This window comes from Sus scrofa, chromosome 7 (genome assembly GCF_054392235.1).
Source record: "Sus scrofa isolate SSC_HxYL_T2T_F1_AM1 chromosome 7, Sscrofa_HxYL_maternal_Yorkshire_Landrace_v2.0, whole genome shotgun sequence".
NCBI lineage: Eukaryota > Metazoa > Chordata > Mammalia > Artiodactyla > Suidae > Sus > Sus scrofa.
In genome coordinates this window covers 64782350-64802454 of record NC_139389.1, presented here as the reverse complement: position 1 = coordinate 64802454, position 20105 = coordinate 64782350, and the positions used below count along the sequence as shown (strand labels likewise).

Genomic DNA, 20105 nt, shown 5'->3' with positions numbered 1-20105 from the left:
TATAGCTGCCAACCTACACCACAGCCACAGCAGTGCGGGATCCAAGTTACATCTGCGACCTACACCACAGCTCACGGCAACGCCAGATCCTTAACCCACTGAGCAGGGCCAGGGATTGAACATGCTTCCTCATGGATTGCTAGTCAGGCTTGTTAACCACTGAGCCACGACGGGAACGCCAGTATTTTTTAAATGTATATTTCACTTTCTAATATAGTAAATACCAGTAGTTCCTAACCCATATAAACAAAAGCTCTCTTGAGTCCTTGATAAGTCTTAGAGTCCTTTGATTTGGATATTTAAAAGCCTGAGAACTGCTGCAAACTGCAGCTTTCAGACAAGTCTCCTCTTTTCCTTGGAAAACAAAGTATACACAAAGTTGTATTTCTCTGTCCCAGGTGTTCCAGTATAGTCTCATTAATAATATCAAATATAATTTTCAACCAAGTAGCTATAACTAACGTCTATTTTACAAAGAAAACTGGGGTAGTGGATAATTGAGAACTGTGTGGCATACACAAGCAATTTACTAGTCATACAAAGTCATGAACTCACATACTACAACTTTCTTTTTTTTTTGTCTTTTTTGTCTTTTTGTCTGTTGTTGTTGTTGCTATTTCTTGGGCCGCTCCCGCGGCATATGGAGGTTCCCAGGCTAGGGGTTGAATCAGAGCTGTAGCCACCGGCCTACGCCAGAGCCACAGCAACACGGGATCCGAGCCGCGTCTGCGACCTACACCACAGCTCACGGCAACGCCGGATCGTTAACCCACTGAGCAAGGGCAGGGACCGAACCCGCAACCTCATGGTTCCTAGTCGGATTCGTTAACCACTGCGCCACGACGGGAACTCCCTACAACTTTCTACTGTCGCACACATCTCTCTATAATTCCTTAAAGTGGGCAAAAGTTAATATGTTCATTAACATGACAAAAGCTGTAACCTTAAGAAGCAAAAATATATAAACTTAAAATTACCCTTCATGTTTAATGTTTCAGTATTTTATCTTACTTTAAAGTTATCTACATGTCTAATAATATCCATTAATTCATTTTAAGTTCACGATTTTCAGTTACCTTGGAAATAATTGTTACCTTGAGTTACCTTGAGACATAATTGTGGTTGAAATACATATCTGCCAGAATAATTCTTTTTTTTTTTTTTTTTTGTCTTTTTTGCTATTTCTTGGGCCGCTCCCGCGGCATATGGAGGTTCCCATGCTAGGGGTCGAATCGGAGCTGTAGCCACCGGCCTACGCCAGAGCCACAGCAACACAGGATCCGAGCCACGTCTGCAACCTACACCACAACTCATGGCAACGCCAGATCGTTAACCCACTGAGCAAGGGCAGGGACCGAACCTGCAACCTCATGGTTCCTAGTCAGATTCGTCAACCACTGCGCCACGACGGGAACTCCCAAAATAATTCTTGAGTTTAATTAAATACAGTTTTCATTTTCATAGTTTGTAATAATACATAGTAGTAATGTTAGCTTATTTTATCAGTACACCTGAATAATTTTAGAAAAAACAAACCCAAGTGGAATAAAATGTACACTTCTGTTATACTTAACACCAATAAATCAAAGAAAAAATATGGGTGTTTTTATTAAGCCAAAATTATTAAACAGGTATTGTTTACCAAAGATTTACTCTTATTAATGTAAACTTGGATTCTTAAAATGTTTCCTAGTTTTAATGAGAAGAATTTTAAGTTTAGTACATTTAAAGCATTAGAAGTCCAATTTCCTATTCTGGAAATTTTAGGAATATTAAATTTTTGTAAGATCTTTATTATTGCTATAAGTCAGTCAGAACAGAACTTATTTAATTTAAGAGACTTTATACTATAATTTTTTAGCATCCTCTGGAGACAGGAAGAAATTTCACACAGAGTGAGAAGTGAAAGCCTTTCTGAATTTGACCCATAGGAACAGAGAAAGCTTATCACTTCAGAGCTATAACTTTGGTGCAGATGAAATAAACACAGAAATATAATATCTCAGTGGCCCAAATGTCAAAGAGTATTCTCCTTCCAGGTGGATATGAATTTTTAATTGATTTGAGCTAAAAAAAAATAGAGAACTGAATTTTTAATAAAAGCCTAACAGATCAGTTTCTCTGTCATCTTTCACCTAGTTGAATAGATCTCTGTCATTCACTTACAGAGATCATCAAATTGTCCAACTATAAAACCAAACTCATTATCATTGCTCTTACTAGTGGGAAAATAACATCAGTAGTAAATAAACCAACAACAACAAGATAAAACATAAAGTTAGTGGATAGGGAAAAAAGCTAGAGAGGTGGAGAGCCAGCAGATTTTTAAGTTCTGTTGCTGCTTGGGATTCACCTCTGGGAGCCTGGAAAAAACATACCTGGGCTTTCAGGATGTGCACTTCCCTGGCAGCTCCACTTAGCTAGCTCTGTCAGATGAATCCAGTGGGCGACCTTCAAAACGGATTTTTTAAAAAGTAAATTTTTATGTAAAGGAAACCATGATTTTCATATAAATGTATAATACATATATGTCAAAAATATATTTAACTCATTCACTAATGAGGGAACCAGTAAGATGTTAAAACTGACTCAGGAGAATTCAGACAACACACCCATGTAAGTATAGGAGATCAGCCATACGGAAATTAATTTATAAATACTGGACACTTGTCAGTATCCATAGGGCAGTCTATTATATTATACTAGACAAAATTCGTTTACATTAGAATATGTCCTCTACAGTTTATAGGGTTGTAAAATAGCTCAAAGGCAATGAAAAGCACAGGCCTCCATAGAATCAGATAACCCGGAAGGGTGCATTAGCCAGGACACCTAACAGTCTTTCTTGTCTATTGCAAAGCCTTTTATCAGAGAATAGCGCAAGCAGAGAAGCCCTTTCCAGACTTGTCCTCTTGGCCAACTTAGGCAAAGGTTCCAACCTAGTCCCTCTAGTTGGAAGGTCCTTTCAACCTTCCAAGGAGATCTTTCTAGGTTTATGGAGCAAGGATAGGGAAGAAGGACTTGTCTCCACCCATGTTTGCATCACTAGCTGGATGAGGCCTTTTCTTGCTGCCTCATTCTCCTCCAGGCGTCTTGGGATCATGTCAGAGCCAACCGTTGCAGAATTTGAGACATCAGGCAAAGGGATATTTGTTGGTAAATTACCTAGAGTGATTTAGCAAGTCCAGGTTACCTGAGTCTGATCATCAGGATTCTCCCAGAGGTGCATTTCCAAGAATTATCCACCCACAAGGCCACAAGCTCAGACCTGCTGTCTTGGCTAAGGCCAAGCTTTTCCGCTATCCACAACAGTCCCAGTGTTTTCTAGGTAGATATCACCATTTGTCAGGTGATAAAGAGTGAATTTTATTTAGGAGAGGAAATTTAAGTGTACAAACATGTAATAAATGAAAAGCTTGTTGTATGAAAGGCTTGTTTATGGAAGTAAAATAATTGAGGTTGAGAATGACAACTGTAAAAATATATGAAAATCAATTTTTATTGTGCTTCTGTGTTTGCCATGTTGCCTCTTTTAACTGTAGATTGCATTTGTGTCTGTCAGCAGTTTTCCTAGACCTCCCTGTACATTTTACTAAATTCAGTTTCCAAAAGGAATTGTCTGGATTTTATGAGTTGTTTTATTAACCACATAAGATTTTTAAATTTTTTTAAGGTCAATTGGTTATGATAAGCTAGTTCAGTTCTTGGCACTCTTTTTAGATAAGACTTCTGTTTTTTTCATCTGTAAATTTAGTAGAAGGTTATAGTTCAAAGGAAAAACTTTGAAGTGCTACTGTGATATTAATCAGAACAAAGTCCTCTTAACTTTGACTTTTGGCACTGTACCACATGTTTTATTAAACATAAGGATTTAGATTGATCTTTAGAACACCTTTACAGAAAGGTAATCACAGCCTTGAAGCTTATAATAGAAGAACAGTTGCAAATGCATAAAACAACTGCTCTATTTAGCTATGCATTTTGTTAACACTTTTCCATTTTAGTAATCTGACTTCTGATAAAGATTTTTCATTAGTATTCTCAGCAGAAACAACTGATAGATCTTTCTTGACCTCACTATGCTTAGGACAAAACTTAAAAGAGGATAATCTTCTTGAAACCTCACATTTTTCTGGATCACCTTGTCAAACATGGCAGAATGTGGTTTTGAAACAGTGGAAACATGGCTCCTTTCTGAGGTCTGCTTGTCTTCTATCAGTGTTTGTCTTACTCATTTGTGTCGCTTGTCTAAAAGCAGAAACTACTTTTCAGAACTAACTCAGATTAGCTCGTCGCTGTTCTAGGAATCAGAGTGCCAATGAAAGATAATGTATGTCCTCCTTTAAAGCTCCTTCATTCTCTTCTTATTTGTTGTTGCATAATGAAGTTATATCAGCTGCATTTGCTTTCGAATTTTGGTTATCCTTTTAGATAGTATCTTTTTCATCCACTATTTCCTTTGAAAGGCCACTGAAAAATATCCCAATTTCTCATCAGTAAGATTTCATTTTCAACATAGGAATACCATGCAAAGTGACAACTGTGACTTTTGTTCAGCTCTAATACTTAACTTCTTTTGTCAGGAAGTGAACTGATGCTGGCTTCTCTTTGTCTTATTCCAAGTTGGGGCATGAGATTTTGCCTGCATTAGAAGGTTGTTGAGACCTGAAGCCTGGGAAGGTAAGATGCCAGCATGAATACTGTCCATTTAGAACTGTGGTTTAATTGAGTGTCTGGTGATTTAAGAGCATACATCTTTCCAGTTGTTCCTGGGTTTATGGTCTTGATGATCTTTAAGTTTTACCAAAACATGTGAAAAATGTCTACAACCATAAGGCCCATTAATATAATTTATTATTTATAAATTTTAAATATAGTTTTATATATTTACTGAAATTATTACTTAAAGGAAGAGCTGACATATACCAGTTTTTATGTGCAAATAAATCTTTGTGTATACAAATATATATTTTTTTACACTAAGGATCAGAACACAATAGACTACAAAAAATATACATGTATTTTCTGCTTGTAGTTTTACTTTTTCTCCCTGATTTTTTTTTTTTTAAATATATACCTTATCTTTCAAGAGCAGTTTTGGATTTCCTCCCTGATCTTTTTTTTTTTTTTTTAGAAAGGTAAAATAGGGTAAGCAAAGACTTTAGACAGTTAATTTTGTTCATATGGAGAAAGAAAACATTTAAGAAATGTTTTTAAATGACAGGATTTTGATAAGTACTCTGGTGAACCAAGCAGCATTCTCTGGGTGTCTCTCCCAAAAATCTTAATTGGAAAAGATTAGCCAGTGCATGGATTCCATAATAAAGGTCCTGTTTTAAACTATAGTTGCTTACTCCCATCATTTATTTACATGCTTCATTCATTCACTGTGCTTTACCTTGTTTCAGTTAAGTAAAATATTTTAAACTTTCACAGTGATTTACTTATTTAAGCAAAAAAATTATAATCCTTCACAATAAAAGTATAACAATACAGAATGACAAAAATAAATTACTCTCTATGCAGAGTGTTTTATACATTCATATACAGATATAGTCTGTAGTCTGTTTTAGCATATGAGTTATCTGGTTGATAGTCAACCTTGGAAGAACTTGCTTTTTTACTGGACTTAGTTATTACTCTTACACATTTTAAGTATAATAGTTATTGGTTGTTAAGGGTGCTAAAGTCATATAAATATGACATTAAAGAAAATTTTTCCAAGATTGAATATTTGCTAAGTATCTCTAGATACTATTAAGAATCTAATAAATTGTTAGTGCAGTTACATTTATGGCACTAGCTAATAAAATAACCAGTGTTCCATTAATTCTTTTTTTTTTTTTTTTGGTCTTTTTAGGGCCACATCTGCAGCATATGGAGGTTCCCAGGCTAGAGGTCTAATTGGAGCTGTCGCTGCCAGCCTACACCATAGCAACGCTAGATCTGAGCTGAGTATGTGACCTACACCACAGCTCATGGCAACGCCGAATCCTTAACCTACAGAGTGGAGTCCAGGGATCGAACCCAAAACTGTATTGTCCCTAGTCAGATTCGTTTCTGCTGCACCACAACGGGAACTCCTCCTGAATTCTTGATCTGTAAAAATCTAGTAGGAGTTTCATAGGATATTGGCATGTTTGTGTATTGTTATATGGCTCTACATTATTACTAAAGTGATTCAAGTCCATGTTGTCAGTTCGTGTTTCTCAGACATGTTAGTAGTTTAATTTTATTTTTGTTTTGTTTTTACCATTTTTCATAGGTTTCAGATTGAACTTTGATCGCTACAGAGTAGTAGTCAAACTTGGAAGTCTAGTTTGGCATATGCCAATATACTTTTTCTTTCCAGGATAGATTAGCCTAAGTGAAGTGGCATTGACATTGAGTCTGTATTGGGTTAGTGAACACGTACAGTGTAAGCTTATTTGTTTCTGAGAAATATTTAATAATAATAACACAGCTCTTAGCTTTTTCTGGCTCTAATTTTTCTTAAGCATTTTATCCCCTGTAGTCCTACATGAGTTGTAAACATGGCCTTTGTAAAGTAACTAATCTCAGTTTTACTTGTATAGTGTGTTTCAGTGTTGAAAGCACTTTCAGACATTATTTGGTTCTGACAGTAGCCCTAGGAAATAGCTAAAGCAGGTGTTATTTTGATTTTACAGAGTCTTAAGAGAGTTTAAGGGACTTGCCCAGGGTCACACAGCCAACAAGCAAAAGAGTGGGATCAAGAAATCAGTTTTTTCCAGCTCACAGTCCAATACTCTTTCTTGAAACTAAATAGCACTGTTTGTTTACATGATGAAAACCTTGGTTATTTATCATGCTGAAAGTGTCTTATGTTGTAACAACTTCCCTTGAATGCTGTAGAATCGAATGACCTCACTTCATGTCCAATTTGCTAAACATAGCTTCTGGGTTTAGGGACAGATTGTTGGTGATATTCAGCCAGAAAACCAACACATATGACTGGATTTAGAATTTTGGAATTTCTCACCCCGTAGAGTGTTTGTGCTTATGCCAGCATTCACCTTTCAGTTCCAGGAGGACATACGTGATCTTTAGTGCTTGGTAATCACCTCATTAGGTGGCACAACTCTCTGCTCCTTGGCAGTCTGTGCTGAAGTGATGTCCAGAAATAATATAGCAAGAAAGTTTCCTAAAGACCGAAGGCTACTTGGTTCTGTGTAAAATGGTGGTACAGCGCCTCTCCTTTTTGTTTTGCTTCAACCAGTACTACCATTTAGTTGTCTGTCTAGATCTTCTTAATTCACCCTTATTTATCCTTAAAGGAATTGAGTTTGCCTGAAATTTGATATTTGTTTCATAATTGGGTCATAACATTTTCATAAATGCGCTTGATATTTAAAAGCAGAATCCTTGTACACACTCATCGGTAGGCAGTGTTTACTATTTTGTATGATAAATATCTGAAATTTTAAAATTAATTTTTAGGTTGGCCATTTCTGCTTTTCAGATAACATTAATATTTAAATTTCTTTGCCTATCTCTAAATTCTGATTTGATTAAGTAATAATAAGCCTTGTTTTTTTCTTGATTTTCCTTTATTTGAAGATACCATCAGCTTTTGACTTTCCCTTAAGAGCATGTGTTTGCTTCACTAGCTGTAAGACAACAGAACAACACTCTGGTGTTGACTGGTTTCCTTTATATGCCTTTTTTATTTGCTTAAATTTGATCTGACCACTCAGCTTATACCATTCTCTTGACTCCTTCCAACTCAAAGTATTTATGATCCAGGTAAAACACAAATAGTTAGTTACATCAGCTAGTTTATCATCTTCTTCCTTGAAGATCTTACCTAAATTTAAACAGACTTAAGAAATTTGAGTAATGAGTTTATAGCTTTTTTTTTTTTTAAATCTTTATCTTAAAGAAGAATTATCCTTGTCTAATTACAGGAGTTATTTCTTTAGGTTTCTAGTTATATTTTCTCAAATAGAAACTGAACCTCATTTTAACATAATTTCACAACTTGAGAGTTATTTTAAAACTGTGACAGGAATTTTTTCCACTGGCTAAATATTTTCTTTTAAAACCTTGGAGGTCAAAATTATTACCTATTGGATTTTATTGTTGAAAACTAGAGGAACTAGAGGAGTTTTTCTTTTGCAAACTTTTTTTAGAACTGTTTTAAAATTATTATTACTGTGCAGAATGCCTCTTTCCTTCTTTGGTTATTTTGTGATAACATATGTACTGACTTTTTTTTCCTTTTTGGTCACGCCCACAGCATGCAGAAGTTCATGGGCCAGAGATCAGACCCACACCACAGCTGTAATCAGAGCTATGGTAGTAACAATGCCAGATCCTTAACCTGATGAGCCACACAAGAACTCCTGTATTGATTTATATGGTAGTCTCTGTGTTAACTTTCTAGGGGGGAGCGTGCATGCACGCGTGCGTTTGTGTGTGTGTGTGTTTGTGATTTATTCCCCTTTTGGAGAGTGAGATGTGGTGTTAGAAGAGAAAGAAACAAATTATTTTCATTTAATTTTTTTCTCATCATACTTATTTAACTGACTTGGCCTATGGGAAAAATAAGTATTTTTTAATTTAGATAATTGTGTTTTCTAAAGGATTTTACTTCCACTTCAATTTGCCATTCATACAGCATCCTTTCTTTTCCTTTCTGTGTCTCCTCAACTCCATCTGTATAGTAGTTTGAGAGAATCAGAACTGCTTCTTTGCTCAAACTGACATCCCCTAGTGGAAGCTTTAACCAATAACACCACTGCCTCACCACCTGTAGGGCCTGAGGTTCATAAAATATCTTCCACATGCTCATTTAAGTAAAATTGATCCATTGTGCTAAATCTTTTTTTTTTTTTCTTTTTCTTTTTTAGGACCGTACCTGTGGCATATAGAAGTTCCCAGGCTAGAGGCCGAATCAGAGCTGCAGCTGCAAGCCCATGCCACAGCCATAGCAATGTGGGACCCAAGCCATGTCTGTGACTTACGCCGCAGCTCACAGCAACACTGGATCCTTAACCCACTGAACGAGGCCAGGAATTGAACTTGCATTCTCACAGATACTGGTTGGGTTCATTTTTGCAGAGCCATGATGGGAACTCCCCTTATGCTAAATCTTGGTATTCTTTTCCCTTATTTGTATAGTGCTATATTAGCCTATCTTACTAGTTGTCAAGCTTTGTCAGCAATTAGTTCACATGTAACTTTCTAGGCCTACATACTTATTAGTCTAAGGTGGAAGAAAAGGAGATGACATTTGTAAATACTTCCTACACTGGAAAGAGGTGAGAAGAATTAATTTAGTGGAATAAATATTTCTATTTTTGATAATATCAACTTAAAGAATATATACATCTATGTATTTATATATACATATATATGTATACATATACACACATACGTATATACAGACACACAGACTTTTTTATACAAAATTATTGCTAAGTGTAGTTTACCCTGTAATCTCATGGGTTGCTTGATAAACACACATTAGCATACATTAAAATGCCTTAGCTGCAACTATGAAATAATGAAATTGATCTGGTGCCAGTGTTATTCTCATTAATTCATATCAATAACTACGTTGTATAGTCTTTAAACGTATTAATAGGGAAAAAGTAACTGATTGACATTATTAAAGATTATGGTTTTCTGTCACATAGTTTTAAAGAGCTGAAAGTAATTGTCTTTAAAATATTTGGCTGGCAAATGAAAATATCAATAAATCTCTGGAGAGGAGTTCCCTTCGTGGCTTAGCAGTTAATGAACCCGACTAAGATCGATGAGGATGAGGGTTTGATCCCTGGCCTTACACAGTGGGTAAAGGATCCAGTGTTGCCGTGAGCAGTGCTGTAGATTGCAGATGCAGCTGGGATCCCATGTTGCTGTGGCTGTGGCCTAGGCCAATGGCCGTAGCTCCAATTTTGACCCCTACCTTGGGAACTTCCATATGCCACAGGTGTGGCCCTTAAAAGCAAAAAAAAAAAAAAAAAAAATCTCTGGAAAAGGAAAATAATAAGGTAGAACTACCAGATGCTAAAAGATATTATAAAGCAACAATATTGAAGCAATATGGTAGAAGCTGAAGATTAGATGTATAGACCATTGAAGAATAAAGAAATGCTGTGACTTATAAAAATTTGACATATGTTAAGGGAGATAGTGTTAAACAGTAAGAAAGGGAAGAGTTATTTAATAAATGGGGTTGGAATAACTAGTTAGCAATGTTGAGGAAAAATACATTTAAAATAGCACCTATAACAGATATAACAAAATATCAGACAAACTCAAGTGTGGATAATTACATATTGAAAATATTGAATATCGAGAAGATAAATGGATTGAGGGAGTACCCGTTGTGGCTTGGTGGTTAACGAATGAATCCGACTAGGAACCATGAGGTTGCAGGTTTGATTTCTGGCCTCGCTCAGCGGGTTAAGGATCCGGCATTGCTGTAAGCTGTAGTGTAGGTCGCAGACGTGGCTCGAATCTGGCATTGCTGACTCTGGTGTAGGCCGGTGGCTATAACTGATTAGACCCCTAGCCTGGGAACCTCCATATGCCGAGGGTGCAGCCCTAGAAAAAAGACAAAAAAAAAAAAAAAAAAAGGATTGGATATTCTATAATTTCTGTAGTTTCTAAACAATTTGAAAACTGGAAAAGGAAAATAGCAAAGATTACACTACATATGCTAATTTGTTTTATTGTAACTGTAGCTCTGTGAGCACTATGGGAAAGCATGCCTATTCTATGTTCACAGTCTGAAAATTAGTCTTTTTTTTTTTTAACTAGCTGGAAACCTTATTCTTTCATTATTAGTTAATAGAACAGAGAATGCAATTCTTTATCTAAAATTTTATTCTATAGATGCATCGAAAATTACACAGGAGCTCGTTGTGAAGAGGTTTTTCTCCCAAGTTCCAGCATCCAAACTGAAAGTGACCTGTTCACAACTTTTGCAGCATTGGCTGTTCTTCTGGGGACTCTCATCATTGGAGTCCTCTACTTCCTTTGCAGGTAACCAAAATAGAAATGTGCTTTTGAAAAGAAAAAGGTAATGCATAAAGCAGTTATTCTACTAGATAATCAATATGCCCTTTAGCTCTAGATTCTTTTTCTACATTTTTTTCTGTTTAGAGTTATTTCTCTAATGTAGTTACTGTTATTAAATAAATTAGTCATTTTTGAAAGGATCTTAAGCAGCCTCTTTTTGTTCTTTGTTACTGTCATTATCATTATTTACCTTGACTTTACTGAACTAGTAGGGTAGACCCACATTCACTAAAGTAATTAGGTCAAAAACACCTAAATATTTTGATTACATCTATTTAAAGTAGATTTTGACCACAAAAGAAGAGAAACAACTTATGTCACACACTGTAAATATAAATTTAAGACATATCTTAGGTTAATGTCTTAGGGTCAGCTCCTTATTTAGTATCACTATATGCTAGACATTGTGCTGATAAGCATAAAGAATACAGTAGTGAAGAAGATAGACAAGTTTCCTAACTTCATGGAGATTTAAATCAATTTGGAGAGTTAGCCAAATAAGCAGGCAATTAATTTTAGAAGATTAATAACTTATAAAAAAGACAAGGAAAATTTACTACAACCAAGCAGTTTCACTTACGGTTAATATACTCTACAAAAACTCACACATATGTACCAAGAACTTATAGTAGAACTGTTCATAATAGCAAAAAACTGGAAATTACTCAAGTACTCATCAACAGAAGAATGGACAAATAAGTTATGGTATGTTGCTATTAAAGAGTAATATATACGTAATATATAAGCAGAAATGAACTGCAATTACACAAATTGCCCAGATGAATCTTAGAAACATAATTTTATACGAAAGAAGCAAGTCACATAAGAAAACCTAACAGTGTGATCCCATTCATACAGAGTTTGAAACTGGACAGAACTAAATAATGTGTTGTTTAGGGTCATATATATAAAATTGTTAAAAAATATAAAGGAAAATAAGAGACTGGTTAGCACAAAATACAGAATGATGGTTACCTCTGGTGGGGAGAGAAAGAGAACCAATTAGAGAAGGCACAGAATGTTAATAGCCTGTTTTTTGTTTTTTTGTCTTTTTGCCATTTTCTTGGGCCGCTCCCACGGCATATGGAGGTTCCCAGGCTGGGGGTTGAATCGGAGCTGTAGCCGCTGGTCTATGCCAGAGCCACAGCAACGCAGGATCCGAGCCGCGTCTGTGACCCACACCACAGCTCACGGCAACACTGGTTCCTTAACCCACTGAGCAAGGCCAGGGACCGAACCCGTAACCTCATGGTTCCTAGTCAGATTCGTTAACCACTGCGCCACGACAGGAACTCCAATAGTCTGTTTTAATCTCGTGCTGTGTACATAAAGGTCTATTATGATTTTTAAACTGGACATACATATTTTATCCAGTCTGTTTTGTTTTGTTTCTTGGGCCGCTTCTGTGGCATATGGAGGTTCCCAGGCTAGGGGTCTAATGGGAGCTGTAACCACCAGACTATGCCAGAGCCACAGCAACGTGGGATCCGAACCACGTCTGCGACCTACACCACAGCTCATGGCAACCCCGGATCCTTAATCCACGGAGCAAGGCCAGGGATCGAACCTGCAACCTCATGGTTCCTAGTCGGATTCGTTAACCACTGAGCCACGACGGGAACTCCTATCCAGTCTTTTCATATGTATGCTGTATTTTAAAATAAAATAAAAAGGAGCTCCCTGGTGGCCTAACAGTTAAGGATTTGGCATGTCACTGCTGTGGCTCAGGTTTGATCCCAGGCCCGGGAACTTCTGCATGCCTTAGGTATGGCCAAAAAAAAAAAAAAAAAAATTAAATAAGTAACTTTTTGTTTTATATAAAAGTTAAAACATTTTTATTTTAAGACACTTGGAAAATGAATATAAATATAGTAAATAAAAATAGCATCCTTAACATTCTTACAAAGATAGTATCATTTAATAATATTCAGATAGGGCTGCAGTGTGTTATAGATTGCATCTTTTCCATTTTTAAATGACAGTGCAAGCAGAGGTAGTTTTACATGATGATATATGTCTTATAAATATCAGGAGAATCATTAATTTGAAAAACAGTGGTAGCCGTTGCTTATAGAATCCAGTCTTGAGATTTAGGCTCATGTATACTGACTAGCTGAAATGTATTTGTCTGAAATGTGGAACTTTCAAGAATTAAACCAAGCCACTGTTTACCATAGTAGTTTTTAGATCCATCAGTGGTTGAAATTTCTTTAAGCTGAGGGGCTTTGAAATTTAATAACTAATTAATGCTGTCTTTGTATGAGGTCCAAAATGATAACCCATTAATGCTGATCTCTAGGCTAGAATCAGTAGTGTGCTGTGAAGGGGAATCAGTGTATTTTTAGAAAACACATTTTATTTTGCTATGGTATGAGTAGTTTTGAATTCATTTCCATTAACGTAAAGTAATACCCTAAACACTGACTTAATGAAAAAAAATTGAAAGCAAGTGTACTTTCTAAAATATTAATATTAAAAGTAGTTTTTTAAAAAACTGTCATGAGCACCTGAATTTAATTGGAACATATATTAATTGGCCAGATAACCAAAAAGATTGATGAACTACAACCTTAAAAAAGGTACAAATGAGTTTTTCAGTTGTTGACTAAAGCCACCCCAGGTCACATAAGGGTCCCAACTAATAATGAAAACTAGCTAGAAAAACAGGAGTTCCCGTTGTGGCTCAGTGGTTAACGAACCCAACTAGTATCTATGAAGATGTGGGTTCGATCCCTGGCCTCACTCAGTGGGTTAAGGATCTGGCGTTGCCATGAGCTATGGTGTAGGTCACAGATGAGGCTTGGATCCCATGTTGCTGTGGCTGTGGTGTAGGCTGGCAGCTACAGCTCCAAATTGACCCCTAGCCTGGGAACCTCCATATGCCACAGCAGCGGCCCTAAAAAGACAAAAAAGAAAAAAGACAAGAAGAGCACAAAAACAATTCACTAAAAGACAACAGTTCTGCTGTCTTCAAGGAAAAAGACTCAGTGACATCATCAGTATCTGAAGTCCCCACAGGTGGCCTACCTGCCCTGCTGGATCTGTTAAATAATGGAGCACAGTTCTAGGGAGGCTCTGGCAGTTTCAGAGAGTTGTGGAAAAGGAAGCGAACCTCCACATATTCAACTTTAACTTTCTGCTTTTCTACTTACCCATTTTCCTTTTGTGTGTTTCTTTCCTCTTTACTGTCAGGAAGGGCCACCTTCAGAGGGCCAGTTCAGTCCAGTATGATATCAGCCTGGTAGAGACAAGCAGTACCAGTGCCCACCACAGTGAGTAAATTCAACATGAAATGTGTATTTTAAAGCCCTAGATTAGATGGTGGTTGTTATGTGGGATTTGGATCTATCCAGAAAAGATTGACTCCAAAAGTTTTTCTGTGGGTTTTGAACTAGGCATCCTTTCTCACTTGAAGATTAATTTATTATAGCTGTATGATGACAGGTCATTTTTTTTTTCACCAAAGAAAACTGTGTTATCTCAATTTGTGCAAGATGATGTTAGCTGTAATGTGCTGCTCAGATTACTGTAAGGGACTGACTATTCCAGAAGTGATTTGAAGTGGGCTGGTATATAGAGAGGAGGAGGATTTTTATCTATAGGGATAGGCAAATCTTTGGGATGCTTGTAGGTCAATTCATGTTTTAAAAGTATCGTAAGACTTCTGCTTTTGGCCAAGATGAAGTAACAGGGACTGGATTTACCTCTTACTAGAAACATTTTAAATAGGGACACTATACATGAAGCAGTGGTGTTGAGGATACTGGACAACAGGAAAGAAAGGGTCATGATCCCTGAGAGATAGGAAACAGATGAGATGGGCCAATGATTGCCTCAGATTATTGCCTTGAGAGAGTTTCTAGGCTGTGGCCCCAGGGTGGGAGGTGAGCCCAGACTCAGCTTGGCAGACTCTGTGCGTTAAGATGAATCTGAGTCCAGAAACATCAATGTAGCTATAGTTCATTGAGTGGAGTACTGGAAAAGAGAGAGCCACACACAGAAAATTCAGAGATCTTCAGCTCAAGTATTGAGCTGAGTAGTAGTCAGCACATATATATTAGGATACATATATATATATATATATATATATATATATACACACACACACATGTGGTTAAGGAAAGAATCACCTGAAAGGATTAGAGGTACCCAGAACTAACTCAAGGCTGGCAGAAGTGCTTGTTCCCAATAATAAGACCAAAAATGATAATTAGTCATAGGGTATTAGGTTTAGTACACTGAAAAGTGGTATGCAGTAGTGGGGAATAATTAGTCCTAGATTGAACACAGCTCCATTCTTGCCTGACAAACCTTAAAAGTGAGAACTGAAAGAATCAAATTGTTTCCAAATAACCCACCTGCATTCCAGATAATACAAAAATAATACAAAAAATAATACCAAAAAATATATAAAAAATAATCCAAAAAAACCCAGTACCCAGTATGCAGAATTCACATTTCACATCCAGCCATCCTGTTTATTTAACATGAAAGTCAATCATTGTGATATACCACATTAATAGAATGAAAGATAAAAACATCATCATCATCACAGTAGATGCAGGGAAAGCATTTGAGAAGCTTAATATCCATGCATGATAAAAGCTCTCAACAAAATAGGTATTGAAAGATACTTCCTCAACACAGTAAAGGCCATTTAAGAAATTCCCAACATCATTATCAATGGGGAAAAACTGACTAAAACCCTATATAAACCAAGGATGCCCACTCTGACATGTTCTATTCAACATGGTACTGGAAGTACTAGCAAAAGCAATCATACAAAAAAAAAAAGGAAAGATAGAAAAGGCATCTCAATATGAAAGGAAGAAGTTAAATTATCTCTGCAGATGACATGGCCATATATGTAGAAAACTATAAACACTCATTAATAAACTGTTAGAATGAATAAATGAATTCAGTGAAGTTACAGAATACAAAGATCAGCACATAAAAATCAGTTGCATTTCTTGGAGTTCCCATTGTGGTTCAGTGGTTTACAAACCCAACTAGTATCTATGAGGCTGCAGGTTTGATCCCTGGCCTCACTCACCAGGTGGAGGATCTGGCATTGCAGTGAGCTGTGGTGTAGAATGCAGATGTGGCTTGGATCCTTTGTTGCTGTGGCTATGGTGCAGGCCAGCAACTGCAGCTCCAATTCAACCCCCGGCCTGGAAACTTCCATGTGGTGCAGCCGTGGCCCTAAAAAGCAGGAAAAATATGTATATTTATCAGTTGCATTTCTTTACATGAACAATGCTCTATCCAAAAAGGAGATCAAGAAAACAATCCTATTTTCAGTATCATCAGAATGAATAAAATACCTAGGAATAAATTTAACCAAGGAGGAGAAAGACCTGTACACTGAACACTGTAAAATTCCGATGTAATTTTTCACAAAAATAGAAAAAAAATCCTAAAATTTGTATGAAACCACAAAAGATTCTGTATAGCCAAAGCAATCTTGCAAAAGAAAAGGTAAGGTGGAGGCATCACACTTTCTACTTTCAAATTATGTTACAAAGCTATAGTAATCAAAACAGTTTGGTACTGGCATAAAAAGAGACACATAGATAATGGAACAGAATTGAGAGTCCAGAATAAACCCAATCATGTACAGTCACTGAATTTTTGACAGGGTTTCTAAGAATACACAAAGGATAGTCTCTTGAATAAATGGTGGTAGGAGAACTGGATAGCCACATAGAAAAAAAGGCAATTGGACCACTGTAGTACATCATACACAAATACCAACTTGGAATGAATTAAATACTTACATGTAGGACCTGAAACCATTAGACTCCTAGGAGAAAATACAGGGAAAAAGCTCCTTGGCATTGTTCCTTTTTGTATGACACCAAAAGTTTAGGCAACAAAAGCAAAAATAAACAAGAGGGACTATATCAAATTAAAAAGCTTTACAGAGTAAAGGAAGTGAGGATCAACAAAATTAGAATGCAGCCTAAGGAATGAGGGAAAATATTTGCAAACATAAATCTGGTAAGTGGTTAAAACCCAAAATAAATAAAGAACTCCTACAATTCAATAGCAAAAACCCAATCCACCCAATTTAAAAATGGACACCTCCAACGTGCTAAACCCATTCTTTCTTTGAGTTCTCAGGAAAATATATGTGGAATGCCTTTTTGCCCCTATAATTCTAGATAAATGAAGTATTAAAATAACTATAATGCAGTCAAACATAGGATTTTTAAGTGTAGGTTTTCTTATGAGTTAATCATAAGTTTTATTTTTTTAAACTTTAAGTTCAAATAATATTCCTCTCTCTTCTTACTGAGTGTTGTAGAACCAATTGCTTCTTAATACATAGCCCATGAAGGAGACAAAAAATTTTCCAGAGTTTTCAGAAATTAGTTTTTTCCTTTTTATATGTGACAAAAGAGAGGGGAGAAGCAACAGATCTGAATAGACACTTTTCTGAAGAAAATATGCAAATAGCCAAAAAGTATATGAAAGGTACTCACTATCACTAATCATCAGGGAAATGCAAATCAAAATATTACCTCAGGCCTATTAGTATGACTGTTATCAAAAAGATAAGTGTTGGTGAGGATGTTGGAGAAAAGGGAACCTTTGTACACTGTTGGTGAGAATGTAAATTAGTTCAGCCATTGTAGAAAACATTATGGAGTTTCCTAAAAAATTAAAAATAGATCTACCATGTAATCCTTCAATCCCTCTTGTGCATATATACCCAAAGGGAATGAAATAGTACCTCTTAGAGACAGCTGTGCTTCCATGTTTGTTGCAGCATTATATACAATAGCCAAGATATGAAAACAACCTGTGTCTGTCAGTGGATGAATGAATAAAGAAATGGTGGTGTATATATGCAATGGAATATTATTCAGCCTTTAAAAGGAGATTCTGCCATTTGCAGCCACATGGATGGACCTGGAGGATAGTGAGCTAAGTGAAATAAACCAGAAAGAAAAATAATGCATGGCCTCACTTATAGGGTGCGAAATATACAAAAAAAATCACATAGAAGCAGAAAGTAGAATAGTGGTTACCAGGGGTAAAGAGGTGGGGAAAGTGGGGATATGTTGGTCAAGGGTACAAAATCACAGTTATGTAGGATGAATAAATCATGATGTACAACATGAATATAGTTAATAATACTGTATTGTATACTGGGAATTTGTTAATGTATATATTTTGGATTATCCTACCACAAAAAAATAAAATTGAGTAGTAGAAATCACCCAAGCTTAACAGAAAACACTTTTTTTTTTCTCTTCAGAGAGCATTTTATTTTTGCCCAGGTTTAAGAATTCTCACTGATAGAAAATCAACACTTTTAGAAAATCTCCCGCATTGCCCATTCAGCTTCTGAATCTTGGCTTTTGTAGTCATATCAACATATTTCTCTCCCGTATGGACAGTCATTCCACCCATAACTGACAGATCAGTCTGAACTTCCAATTTCAATACTTGGCTTTTACCTAGGAAGCTCTACAGGACTGTTTTTCATTCAGTAAGAGTGGCTTCATCTAGGAGTTCTGCTGTGCTGCAGTGGGTTAACAGTCTGACTGCAGTGGCTCACCTTGCTGTAGAGGCTGCAGCTGTGGCATAGGTCACAGTTGCGGCTTGGATTCAGTCCCCGGCCTGGGAACCTCCATATGCCATGGGTGTGGCAGTGGGAGTGGGGGCAGCTTTATCTAAAGGAGATGCAGTGGTAACTGTGTAAAGTATTTCTCTACGGTGGACACTCGGCATGGTAGAAAAGGCAGAAATGACTCCAGGGTATTATTCAAGTGACCATTTTCAGCAAGCAAATCAGGTTGGACATGAAGGAAGAAAACTTCCCTTTTGCTGTCATGTCATTTAGGCTTTTCACTTTAACCGAGCACTTTACATAGAGATTTATAATAGAAGCAGCCATTTGGGCTTCCTTCAAGGTTTGTGCTACTCTCAACAGTTCTTTTTCTGCTTGCTACAGTTTATTCTGTTTAGATGCAACAGGATAGAGAAGTGGAATAGTGACCTTCAATACCACATATCTGAACAGGTAGCTTCACAAGCTTGGCAAACAGCCTGACCACAGATATACTGAAGCATCAGCTAGTTATGGTATATCTATAAAATGGGATACTCTTCATCTATGAAAAGGAACAAGTATTGATATATGCTATAACATGGATAAAGCTCCATTATGCTAAGTGATACCAGCCACAAAAGACCACAAATTGCATGCTTACATTTATATTAAGGTAGATGCTACAACATGGATGAACTTGAAGATACTATGCGAGTGGTTGCCTAGGGTTGAGTTTGGAATGGGAAGTGACTGCAAAAAATTAAACATAGAATTAGCATATGATCCAGCAATTCTACTCCTGTGTATACACACAAGATAATTCAAAGCAGGAGCTCAAATAGATGTTTTTACACCATTGTTCATAGAAGCATTATTCACAATAGCCAAAAGGTGGAGACCACCCAAATGTCCAATAAGGAATGCATTGATAAACCCCAAATGGTGCATACATACAATGAAATATTATTTAGCCTTAAAATGGAGTCAAATTCTGTTTCATCCTACACCATGGATGAATCTTTAAGACAATATGCTAAGTGAAATAAGCCAGACACAAAAGATAAGCATTGTATGACTCCTCTTATTTGAAATACTTAGAATAATCAATTTCATAGAGTCAGAAAGTAGAATGGTTGTTACCAGGGGCTGAGAGGGGCACTGGGAGTTATTATTTATTGAGTACAGAGTTTCAGTGTGCAGATGGATTGTGGTGGTGATTGCACAACAGTGTGGATATACTGTGTACGAGGCCCCTGTACACTCAAAAATGGTTAAAATTGTGAAGTATATTTCATAATAAAAAGCCAGAATGAAAGAGATGCCATTATTAAATGATACTTACCAGATAATTCATTTTAGTATGCTCAAAATTATCATTTAAGTTATCAAGAGATTGAAATGTATTCCTGTACTTTGTAATTGAGCAAAATCATGTATCTTAATGGTTTGGTGAGTTTGTTGATATTTGCTATATTTGTAATGATAATGTCTTGAA

The 20105-nt window shown here is 36.4% G+C and overlaps 1 protein-coding gene across 18 annotated transcripts in view; it reads left to right on the top strand.

Moving 5' to 3' along the window:
* NRG4 (neuregulin 4) overlaps positions 1 to 20105 on the top strand; it is a 141769-nt gene that overhangs the window by 98274 nt on the left and 23390 nt on the right. For 13 of the 18 annotated variants that reach the window (XR_014810496.1, XR_014810495.1, XR_002345816.2 and 10 more), the window contains 2 exons: positions 10864 to 11013; positions 14242 to 14321. Coding sequence is in view for 6 of the 18 variants with exons in the window: in XM_084968695.1 (XP_084824821.1) it covers positions 10864 to 11013; positions 14242 to 14321 (230 nt within the window). In the remaining 12 variants the exon portion in view is untranslated. Of the gene's footprint in view, positions 1 to 4583; positions 4681 to 10863; positions 11024 to 14241; positions 14322 to 20105 lie in introns of those variants that run through there. The other 5 variants (XR_014810504.1, XR_014810503.1, XR_014810502.1 and 2 more) reach the window with 3 other exon arrangements.